Source organism: Mustela nigripes, chromosome 15, assembly GCF_022355385.1.
Source record: "Mustela nigripes isolate SB6536 chromosome 15, MUSNIG.SB6536, whole genome shotgun sequence".
NCBI classification, from domain to species: Eukaryota; Metazoa; Chordata; class Mammalia; order Carnivora; family Mustelidae; genus Mustela; species Mustela nigripes.
Genome location: NC_081571.1, coordinates 4,832,488 through 4,845,246, shown reverse-complemented (window position 1 = coordinate 4,845,246; position 12,759 = coordinate 4,832,488). Strand labels below are relative to the sequence as shown.

General features: G+C 40.5%; 1 protein-coding gene across 1 annotated transcript in view; it reads left to right on the top strand.

The window, feature by feature from the left end:
• The window catches only part of MIPEP (mitochondrial intermediate peptidase), a 168,516-nt gene that overhangs the window by 130,087 nt on the left and 25,670 nt on the right, over window positions 1-12,759 (top strand). Inside the window, exon 17 of the mRNA XM_059377516.1 lies at window positions 10,451-10,572. Coding sequence (XP_059233499.1) covers window positions 10,451-10,572 — 122 coding nt within the window. The remainder of the gene's footprint in view (window positions 1-10,450; window positions 10,573-12,759) is intronic.

Below are 12,759 nucleotides of genomic sequence, written 5' to 3'. Positions count from 1 at the left end.
TGTGAATGAGATTGTTTCTTCATTTCTCTTTCTGAGAGTTCATTGTTGGTATACAAATACAACTGATTTTTATACATTTATTTTATATCCTGCAACTTACTGAACTGTTTATTAGACTAATATGGTTTTTTGTGTAGAATTTTTAGGGTTTTCTTTATGTACTATCAAGTCACTGTAGAGACAGTTTTACTTCTTTTCTGATTTGTATGCCTTTTATTTCATTTTCTTGCATAATTGCTCTGGCTATAACTTCCAGTATTACAGTGATAAAAGTTTTGAGAATGGGCATTTTTGTTTACTACCTTAACTGAGAGGAAAAAGTTTCATTGTTTTCATCATTGAGTATGAAGTTAGCTGAGGTTTGGCATGGCATGAGGTTTGTCATGTGTGGCCTTTAATGGGTTGAGGTACATTTTCTCTGTACCCAGTTTGTTGAGAGTTTTTATCATAATTGGATGTGGAATTTTGTCTGATGCTTTTCCTGCATCTATTGAAATGATGGTATGATTTTTATCCACTTGTTTGCTAATGTGATGTATCACAATGATTGATTTGGGGCTGTTGAACAATGTTTACATCTCTGGAATAAATCTCACTTGGTCATGGTGTATGATCCTTTTGATGTACTATTTAATTCAGTTTGCTGTTATTCTATTGAGGAGTTTTACATCTGTATTCATCAAGGATATCAGCCTGTAATTTTCTTATAGTATCCTTGTCTGGTTTTTGTATCATCACAATGCTGGGCTCCCAAAATGAGTTTGGAAATGTTCCCTCCTCTGCTTTTTGTTTTGCTTTGTTTTGAAAGACTTTGGGAAAGATTGGTATTAGTTTTTATTTTTTTAATTTAACATTTGGTGGAATTCACCTGTGAAGCCTTCTGGTCTTGGACTTGTGTTTGTTAGGAGGTTTTTAATTCCTGATTCAGTCACCTTACTAGTAATTTGTTTGTTCAGATTTCCTATTCTTTTCTTTCTTTCTTATTTTATTTCTTTCTTTCTTTCATTGTAATAGAAATGGTTTTTAATATAGTAAATGGTTTTATTATATTTATAGTGGAATGACTGAAGATTTGGGAGTTAACACATCCTTCCAAGTCATTTAGCTGGTTCAATTTAGTATTTTGAGCCACATTGCTTCTTACTCTTTGTAAGAAAAATATTCTTTGTTTCTGACTGGTTTCTATTGTCTATTTTCTAGTTTTTAAAAAATTTTTATTTTTAAAATTTCTTTCTAGTGTTCCAGAATTCACTGTTTATGCACCACAACCAGTGCTCCATGCAATTCGTGCACTCCATAATACCCACCACGAGGCCCAACCAACCTCCCACCCCCTGCCCTTCCTGTGGACTCTGAAAAACAATATGGGAGTTCCTATTTTTTCTTGATTCAGTCTTGATAGATTGTATATTTCTAGGAATGCATCAATTTTTTCTAGGTTGTCCAAGTTGTTGCTTTATAATTATTTATAGTCTCTATGATCGTTTATGTTTCTGTGGTATCAGTTGTAATGTTTTCTTTCATTATTAATATTATCTTATCCTCTCACTTCTGCTCTTGGTGTATCTGGATATGGTTCAATTTTGTTTCTTAAAACACACACACACACACACACACACACACACACACCTGCTGCAGGGGTGCCTGGGTGGCTCATTTGGTTGGGTGGCCAACTCTTGATTTTGTCTTAAGTTATGATCTTAGGGTCCTGGGATTGAGCCCCATATCAGGCTCTGTGCTCAGCAGGGAGTCTGCTTAAGAATTCTTACTCTCCTTCCTCTGCCTCTCCCTCTCAATAAATAAATAAATAAATAAATAAATCTTTAAAGACTATTCATTTTATTGTTATTTTCTGTTGTCTTTTAGTCATTATTTAATCTGTTTCCACTCCGATATTTGTTATTTCCTCCCTTCTGCTAACTTTGGGCATAATTGTTTCCTTTTTTTCTAGTTCTTTAAAAGTTAGGTTGATTTTTCTTATTTTTATTTTAAATTTTTTTTTTTTACATTTTTGCTACATTCCACCTTAAATCTGCCCTTGCAGCATCCCATAGATTTTGATATTTTGCACCTTTGTTTTTGTTTGTTTCAAGATTTTTTTGATTTTGCCTTTTGGTTTCTTCTTTGACCCTTTAGCTGTTCAGAAGTGTGTCGCTGAATTTCCACATATTTGTGCATTTTCAAGCTTTCCTCCTGTTATTAACATCTAGTTTCATGCCATTATAGTCATAGAAGGTACTTGGTATGATTTTAGTCTTCTTAAATTTGATAGGACTTTTTTGTGACCTGTGCTGGAGAATGTTCTGTTTGTACTTGAGAAGAGTATGTAGTCTGCTGTTCTTGGATGGAATGATCTGCATATATGTGTGTTAGGACCATTTGATTAAAAGAATGGTTCTAATGTTTCCCTGTTGATTTTCTGTCTGGATGATCTAGCCATTGTTGAAAGTCAGATATTGAAGTTCCCTGCTATTATAGTTTGATTGTCTGTTTTACTCTTCAGATCTGTTAGCATTTGCTTGACATATTTAAGTGCTCTTACGTTGGGAGCATATATATATTTACAGCTGTTCTATCTTCTTGATGAACTGTCTCTGTTACTGTTTTGTCTTAACGTTATTTTTTGTGTTGTAAGTATAGCTATTCATGTTCTCTTTTGCTTCCCATTTGCATGGAATATATTTTTCCATCCCTGCACATGGAGCCTTTGTGTGTCCTTAAAGCTGAGATGAGTCTTTTGCAGCAACTTATAGTTGGGTCTTTAAAAAAAAAAAAATCCAGGGGTGCCTGGGTAGCTCAGTCATTAAGCGTCTGCCTTCTGCTCTGGTCATGATCCCTGGGTCCTGGGATCAGGCCCTGAGTCAGGCTCCTTGCTCGGTGGGAGGCCTGCTTCTTTCTCCCCCCCCCCCCCCCCCCCCCGCTTGTGTTCCCTCTCTCGCTCTGTCTTTCTCTGTCAAATAAATAAAAAACTCTTAAAAAAAAAAATCCAGCCAGCCACTCCATGTCTTTTAATTGGAGAATTTAGTCCATTTACATTTAGAGTAATTATTGTTAGGTATGGTTCCCTCAGCTGTTTTGTCAATTGTTTTTTGTTTGTTTTAGTATCCTGCTTCTGTTGGTGGATGTATTAACACCATAGCTGTGCTTGATTCTGTCCTGTTCTTACAGGGGTCCCTCTTGGTCCCCTGGGTATCCTCCTGATAGCAGAAGCCCTCATGTTCTCTGGCAGTTCTCATTACCTGAGCATGGGTTCCTTTAGAATGGAGAAGAACCTCCTCCTTCTTGTGAGATGGTACAAACAAGGGGAAAAGCAGTGTTAAGGAGATTCCATTAGGAAGAAAAAAGCCAGCATCTCTTGGTTCCAGTTCCATGCTTGTTATTTTTTGATTTATTATCTTCTTTAGTTAGATTAATATCACCTATCCATGTTTCATCTAATAAGCATTTTAACAACATAAACATTTGAATCAGCTACACCTTTGCTCTGCTAATAAATTAGCTCTCACAGGCACAATCCAGTATTAACAAAGCTATTGTTTTTTTGAAGTGTTTTTTATTTCAATATCCCTATGTAAAGAAAACTGATAATTGAGATTTACATACTAAAGAGGTGTATTCTTTATTAATATTTTGTGCATCGATAATGATATGGCTGACATTACTATTAGTTGCCTGAAGAGATTTGGTCAGTTTGTTAAGAATGATTTTTTTCTTCTAACATTGGGTCTTCTGAAAATAGGCCATAATTCTACCATTAGCATAGAAAATGTCTCCCAGTTATCATTAAGTTTTGTGTTATAAACACACAAATATGGCACAGAAGTCTGTTTCAGGGTTAGAAAATTATCTTAATGGCACTTTGGGAAATTATTCAAGTTTGAATGGTTATGTGGAGAAGGATTTATGTAATGTGGATAAATATTTTTATGTAGAACAGTCTTAACATTTTAACTTACTCTTATTATTATACTTAGGTTTAGTATTAATATACACAAGCCAGCTTTCCCCTGGCTGTCAGCTGTAGGCCACTCATAGGTCCCAAAGGCCTCCCCCAAGTCCAGCAGTATTAACATTTAAACTTATTATAACACTTACTCTTATTATCACGTTTATAAGGTCTTTCTTTTTTAGCTGTAAAAATAGCTACATGGTGTGTTTTTTATGTGTTTAAGCTGGTATGATAGAAATTAAGGTCTAAGTCATGGGTCTCAAATATAAACACATAAATCCTGCATAGGGATGTTCTGAGGGTCCAGAATTTAGAATCAGGGTGATTATATTTTTCCCATTCATGGAAAGCAGTAGGTCTCATAATTTAATTCGATACTTCATGATATGCAGCATGGAGTAGCAAGAGACCATGGGCTTTGATTTTAAAGGACACCTGGCTATGAACTCCGTCTCCACACATGTGACCTGTGTGCTCATCAGCTGGAAAAACAAAATACAATGACTTAAATGAGATACAGTTCACTTCCTTCTGCCTGACAAGGCAAGGGTGTGCAGATGGGACTGGCAGATTGGTTGGCTCCTCAACATGTGGCTTTGATCTGCATCCAAGGTGGTACCAGCTTTCACTGCTCAAAGCTATCAAAGAGGGGGAAAGAAGAGGGGGATGAGGAGCGTTCTTTTGAAGGACAGGGTTGAACACATCACCTCCACTTACCTTGCCTGCGAGAACACAACATAGCCCCTCAAGGAAGCCTGGGAAGTGTAGTCTCTGTCAGAGCAACGGCAGCCTTGCTCAGATGTGCTTGGGAAAGGGTGTGATTCCCTTCCTAAAAGGAAGAAGGAAATAAGGAGGAGCTGCTTAACAATCTTGGCCAGGAGCCTTGACCAAATTACTCTTTCTTGATTCTTTTTGTAAAATGTTGAACTGTTTATAAAAATTTACAAAATATCTATTGACTGTCATCTTCAAAAGATTTTGATGAAGAGACATTTAATAAATATAAATATCCCTTCCATATTTTCTGGGGCTCATTTCTCTTATTACTTCTGGGTACAACTCTTAGTTTTTGAAATTAATAATAATATACATTCTCTTGCTGTGTAACAAATTACCACAAATTTACTGGCTTAAACCAGTAGCCTTCTCAGTTTTTGTATGTCAGGAGGCAGAGCCCAGCATAGCCAGCATATTCCATGTTCGGGGAGCCACACGCTGCAGCCAAGGTGTCAGCCGACTGCAGTCTCATTTGGGGCCTGACTGCCTCACCCGGGTCATTGGCAGAATTCCTGTCTTTGCAGCTGTGGGATCCAGGGCCCCAACTTCTTGCTGTCAGCTATAGGACTGTGTTTGAGAGGCCACTCCCACATCTTAAATCCTTCCTCCCAGATCCGAGAGGATTCACCTGGTTTACTGCCGACATGGCTGCCAACTTTTTAGGCCACCGAGGAAGGTTTCTAGAGTAAGTCTGCTAACCAGACGAGATATTGTGTATAGCACAACTAATTATGAAGGTGACATTCCATTGCTGTTGCCATACTATCTTAGTGAGAAGCAAGGCACAGGTCCTGCTCACACTCAAGGGGAGTGATTTCACAGAGGCATGAATGAGATCATGGGGCCACCTGGAAGTTTGTCAAGCACAGTAGCTGTGTTTCATTTAAAATCACTTTGTATTACAAATGGAGAATTCCTGTTTGCCACTATCATTTCTCAGGTTTTGGTAAAGTGTCTATGGGGACTCTTTTTTTTTTTTTTTATCAAATTAGAAATACCAGTCCATACTGAATCATGGAAAATATATGTGTACACATGTATTGGGAGAGAGAGAATATAAACATGAGAAGGGAGATGGAAAAATATCTTCCTCTGCTTTCCACTGTGACTGAACACTGTTGGATACCACAGATTTGGTATCATAAGAGCTACTCCACAAACTGACAGTATTGTGTGTAGAGAATGTAAAAAGTCAAAATGGTCTATCTATAAAGACTAGCTCAGGAATTTGCTTCTTTGTCTCTTGCTGTCTTTTAGTTACCCTAATTATGACAGGTACACATTGAACAGTAGGCCTTTCTGAGCTTACATGGTATTGCTGGGCTCATTGTTTGTTTAGATTCTACAGAGCTTGAAAGAAATTGAAGTCACTACCCTAGGAAGTATGATATAGACTGGTGTCAAAATTAGCCTCTAAAGTCTTGTATCATCTATCAAATAATATAATAAAAATGTAGTTTTTTTAAAAAAAACAACATTAGTAATAATCAGCACAAGATCCAAAATTTGCTTTTAACTCTGTAGTATCCTCTTGTTTGTGATGTGGATATTATTCCTGGCCTCCTTACCGCAGTCAAAGGCTAATTTTTCAGTAACATTGAGCATCATCCTGAAAGAATCCTCCAGTGTCTGTCCATCCATTGATCCATCCATCCATCCATCTGTCCAGCAGACAGCTGTTGAATTCCCTCTGTAGTCCCCATACCGTGCTAAGTCCAGACATAGGCACAGTATTCTGGTCTTTGGTCTTAAGGGAATTTCATTTCATATGATACACACCAAAGAAGTAGTGGGTGTCATTCCTGTTCTCATCCAATTTATAATGTTACTGATAAGATTGTTTTAAAATAGATTTTAGTTAAATGCATTTATACATATATACATATGTATATATAGCTAGAGATGAAGAAATGATGTGCTATTTGAGAGTATAATTAAGAGAAATGATCAGTTCAATCACTGAACCCTTAACATATAGTTAATGAGTGCTTACTCCGCAATGGCTCCTCTTCTAGGTCTGAACCTGAAATAGATGGTAGGTAACCGGCTCCTTTTCTGCCTTTCTGTTCCTGACCCTGTCTCTCATTTGGATGGAGGAAAATCACATGGTTAGGAAGTGGCTACAGCAAATAGAATCCTCAGAGGACCTCCCCTTCCCTGAGTTCTAAAGCAAGTGATAGTTTGCACAGGCTTCCTAGAATACTCTTCTCCTGCTCCACGTTCTTATCTGTGGGATCACTGGGGTTCATCTGACCAAGAAGTCTGTGATAGCCATGCCTTGAGATATGTCAGGGTTGGAAGATCTACACTTCCCATCAGAATAAAAGAAAAACTGCAAAGGATTCGTGTCCTTTGTTTTAAGACCAGATCTTCACATTATACTTCAAAGGAAGGGTGAACATGTCTGTCCATCCAATAGTGTCCCTCAGGAAGAAAAAAGCTTCAACTTCAAAGGAAGAGCATGTCGTCATTCCTGAGCTTCAAATGAAATGCTCTCTTTTCCTTTTCCTGATGAACGGGTGAAATTATAACAAAGACTTCCTATTAGGTTGAATCAGAAGGAATTCAGCTATTTGTGGTTACAGAGCGGTGGAGCTGTAGGTCTTCGTGCACTATAAACTCACAAACCACTGATAGAAGTGTCAGGTGGGCGTAATTTATCTAGCGTGTCTTGAGGTAGGAAAGGGTGTAGTACCAAACTCAAACCTGTAATTACAGAACAAGACACAACGAGTGTGCCCTGTGACAGAATATCTGTATCCAGGCAGGCATGTTGCTATAAGGCAGATGCCGTGGCAGCTCAGGAAATTGAGCATTGCACAAACCCTGATGTCTCTTTCTACACTTCTGAAAGGTCTTATTTTTATTACTCTGTTTATGTGAGGACTTAGTTATGAACTGATGACACGAACAAACTTAGAAATTTCGTAGCTCGAATCAAATGCCTCTTTTGAGGTAGGCCTGCTTTCGAGGCAACACAAAACTGCATTCAGCGGGAATCTAAACAGAATTACACTCTGCTCTGTACTGCAGAGGCTACCGCACTAGTTATGGCAGATCACCAAAGAGGTCTCAAAGACGGGACCCCTTCAACTGTGTACTTCCTGACTGGAGGCGTCCACCTTGAGAGAGGCTGACAGCATCCGTAGCATAAGAACCACTATCAGTGGAGCATCAAACTAAAACAGCAGGCCATATTCCATGACAAAAGATATCATTGTAGCGCAGCGGCTCTATATGAGAAAGATTACCAGTGGTCCAGTAAGATGCCGGCATAACCCCAAAATTGACATAGATCCCCTTTTCTAATAAAACAGAGTATACAGAACCATTGTATCTGTTATAAGTGAATTCTGAAAGACCCAACCCTTTGACTAAAAATTTAGTTACTCAAAGTTTATCATAATGGAATTTGACCCTAGATGGTCCTTGACTATTGGCCTTCAATTTAAATGGTGCTTGCATAGGAAAAAGGACGGGAAAGAAAGTCTGTCTCTACTTTCCATGCCCCTCTCCCCCCATGCCCGCTGAGGGTACCTGTTGGCCAGAGAGTGTGCAGACACATTCTCCCATCTGGGGCAAGATCACTGTTGAGCTTCTGGGGCCTCAGCTCTAATGCCCTTCATGTATTCTTGGTGCTGGCACCTGGGCCTGGGGCCAATGAGGAAGGATCCAGGTCTGGTTACTGTAAACAGACCCCAGGTAACAGCCTTGGGAGTGCGCCCACCCTGTGCTGGTGGTGGTGATGTGGAGTTGGAAACCACGTTCCCAGCTTGTGGCTTCCCACAGGTAGGATCTCACTGTCACAGATGGCCCAGCATGGTATGGCACAGGAGCAAGGGGCACGTCTCTTTCCTTTCAGAACGTGACTCACAAGGCGCTCACTTACTTCCAAGTGTAGCCATTTTGGAAGAACAGGGAAAGCGGATGTGGAGGGTGATTGATTTCTCTTCCCTGATAGCCTCCTGTTCAAAATCAGTTTTAGTACTCCAGCATACCTTCCTTCCCCCTGCCCACCCTTGCAACTTTCCATTTATTTGTGCTATTCCTTTTTTTTAGTTTTTTTTAATCGAAGTATGGTCGACACAACACACATTGCTGCACTAACTACCTCTTTTATAACAGCTCCTTTGCCCAATCCAGACAAAATAGTTGTCTTAATATGTTAGACATACGCAGAGAGTGAACTAGCACTGTGATCTCATTATTAGAGTCCCTGGGTAGTAGATATAAGACTTCTATCAGATATAAGACTTCTATCAGACAGACTGCATTCTAAAACTTGCCACACACTGTGATCAAAGAACCATCTTTTAAAAAAAAAAAAATTTGCTCTTAATCAGGTAGTATTTGCTTATATAGTTAATAGGTTTATGGTGAGGATTACACCTTATATTTTATTTTCCAGGGAATTAAAATATTTGTTAAAGAATGATTATCTACATTTAAAAAAATAGGTTTCTAGCTTACTCTGGTGATCATTTTGAAAATATATACAAATATATTGAATCATTATATATTCCTGTAACTATTATAACATATCAATTATACCTTCATTGAAAAAGTGAAAAAATTAAATTATGGGTGAAACAATAATATATCCATCTGTCATTATGAATAAAACTCAGGTTTTTTGTTTACATTCTTTTGTAAAACTTAGACTTCAATTTTTTTTCTCAAAAAATGTTAACGTGAACGAAAGCACACATCAGAAGACAGTGGATTATTGCATTTTTGTTTTAGAAAAGTAAAAAATATTTAGGTCAGAAATCTGTCTTTTGACGACCGCTTTTGTCATTCTAGCTTTTGTTGTAGCAGTGTTAGACCGTGAATAGGCTGTGGTAAATTTATGCATTGGCGTATAACCTTCCTACTAACCAATCAGAATGTAGATGTTTTGCTTTTAGGTACCAAGAAAGAACAGTATTGGCAGGACACAAATTTTCCAGTGGAAGAGTATTCTTCCATGAAAATTCACATGGCCTTTCTTACAATAACTACATTATTGTCCTCAAAAAAAAAAAAAAAAAAAAAAAAAGAAAGAAAAAAAAAAAAAAAGAAAAGAAAAGAAAGAAAGGAAAAGAAAAACAAGAATTGGATGTACTCAGTGCCAGACCCGTAATTCCCTCTCCTCGTGTTGATGACCAGGCATTCCAAGCAGGCTACAACAGATGTGAAAGTCCGTCCCTGCTCTATGACCTTCACCCCTCCTGCTGAGTGTGGGCTGTCCTCTCTCTGTGTCTGTCACAGAGATGAATCCCAGCAGTGATGAACTTGGAAACAATTAGGTGCGGCAGGCTTAGTTTCTTCAAGTCCCCTCTCTTTGGCTGGCAGATGACTGCCTTCTTTCTGGGCCCTCACATGACCTTTCCTTTGAGCTCAAACCCAGTATCCCTTCTTACAAGGATCTCGTCCTACTGGATTAGGGCCCACACTAACTGCTTCAGTTTAGCCTGACCGCCCTTTTCAAGACCCTGTCTCTAGTACAGTCACATTCTGAGGTATGGGGGTTAGGGCTCCAATATATGAACTTTGGTGGGGAGCACACCAGTGCATAACAGAGTATAAAATGTGGAAAAATATTAACATCATAAGTGATGGAGACCTCTATAAAATTTAAATTAAAACGTTTGCAGATTTCCTTACGTGCTTTTGTGTTCTCATACACAATATCTGAAAATACAAAGACTTCATATTTCCTGTGCTGTGTTTCTCTTTTGGCAGGCCTGGCAGCTTCGATTCAGCCACCTTGTGGGCTATGGTGCCAAGTACTACTCTTACCTGATGTCCAGGGCAGTAGCTTCCATGGTTTGGAAGGAGTGTTTTCAACAAGACCCCTTTAACAGGTAATGAGGGGCTGGAATTCTCCTCCAACACCATTACCTCCCACCCCACTGCATCTGAAGCCTGGCTGAGAACCTTAGCCACTTGCCACCTAGCCCATCCCGCACCTTCTGGCTGGGCCTCCCTCCCACTTCCGGACAAAGAGCCTGACTCCGAACCTCTGCCTTGGTCTCTAGTGCTGCGCAGCTGCCGCACGCTGGTGATGGTGTGGTGTCCTCCCGCCATGGCCGTGGGGGCCCTTTGTGTGAGAGCTCTTTGCTTCTCCAAAGTGGCCCTAGACTGCTGCACTTCCACGCCTCCCCAGTGGGTTTTCTTAGTTGCTCCAGCCTCTCTTACTGTCTGTACCTGCTGCTGGGTCCTCCCTATTCCTTTGGACAGGCTTCCTTATTTTCAGCACAAGCTTCCAAGGATTCACTCACGGGAACAGCACCTGATTTCCTTTTTATTGCCCAACAAAGGACTTGCTATTGTTGTTCATTTGGGAGCAGCACCATTGGAAACTTTGATTATCGATGCTAGTGTGTTCTGGAAGGTTCCGCCTCTGCCTGACTTTGGAACACTTTCTTCCCATGTAAGACAGTGGCAGTCAGAAGATGGAGAGCTGCTCCCCTGACCATTCCTCTACACCTCCCTTCGTGAGGTCCACTGACCACCACTTAGCGTTGGTAGCTGCAGAATCCCTGCCCCACATCGCCCCCCGCTGCTTGCCTCCTAGGTACCCTCCCGAGCAGCCCTGCTCACCGTTTCGATCACCACGATGGGTAGTAGCTCAGACAGCACAATCCGCAGCTGCCACAAACATGATTGTGTGGTGACTCTCGGCCCTGTCCAGAGTGCATTTCATCTAGTTAGCCGGTGACCGTGTGAGCATTTAATGGTTCTGCAAGGGAATTGGTTGATTGATTTCAGCTAGGGACGTAGGATGCTCTCCCCCTTCCTTACAGTGGAGGCAGCCATGCACGGTGGTGGGCTGGAGAAGGAGGGAGAGCGGGTCTGGGATGGGCAGCCCTGCATCCCCAGGATCTCAGTAAGCTCTACCCCACAGGAAAAGCACCGGATTGCCCCACTGCCCCTTGAGTGGGCCTCCTCGTGATTCTCACAGGCTTCCCTCCAACACCAGGAAGCTCAGGGAAGTCGAGTTCTGGTCTGAAGGAGTCCTTAGAAGGAGCTTCCTTTGAAAGCAAACCACTAATTATGATCTGGTCTAATACTCATTTAAAGCATCTTATCTGCTCACCACACAAATAAACACATCTCCAAATACCTCTCAGGCAGCCATGGGTGATGCTGTATCTTCACTGCTTTTATGCGGTTTAAAATTAATGGCCCCTTGGATTTTCAGAGTGCCCTAAAGTTTCCAAAGGGCACGTTATGTTACACTGATGGCAGCCTTCAGAGCAGGTACTTCTTGTGAGAGGAAACTGAGGCTCGGAGGGGACAAGCGGTTTGCCCAAGGCTTCCCAGCGAAAACAGACTGGAGTGAGATTATAAGGCAGGTCTGCTAATTCCTAGCCCCTTCTCCCGGCCTGTCTCCTGCCCAGCCCCCAGCTTTTTATGCAGTTGGATGTAGGTTTGGATTTTCTTAGCATTTAATAATCACATTCAGTTCCAAAGCCTTTTGAACTTGAATCTGATGTAATAGAATTTTTAAATGTTTTACAGTTTGGTACCCACATGTTATTTTGTCTTCCGCCCTTTGCACACTGCAGACATTTGGTCTGCTTTTCAGATTTTATTATTTTCAAAGGACCTAAAGCCAAAATTGACTATAATAAATCAGTTTGGGGTATTATGATTCTTTACTGGAGATTTCTATAAACTAGGCAAAATATTATCTTGTTTAAAGGAGCTGCACTTTACTAGAAAACCACATACTATTAAATACATATATTTCCAAGCATTTATATCTTATTTATATGTGCATTCTTGCCTAGACATGTAGTTTGCCCTACTTTTATAGACGTGTAAAAGTAAGCTAGTAAAAATATTCACTGGACTAGAAAATTTCGAACCTATGTCAAAAGATCCTTTTTGATCCCACTTCTGAAAAAGCACCAGACTGAAAGCCTCACCAGAAAGCCAGGCAGCACAGACCTGAGGCACACCAAGAACCAGAGGCCCGAGAGCAAAAGTCCGCCAAAGTCGGTGGCGGGGGGGGGGGGGGGGGGGGGGGGGGGGGGGGGGGGGGG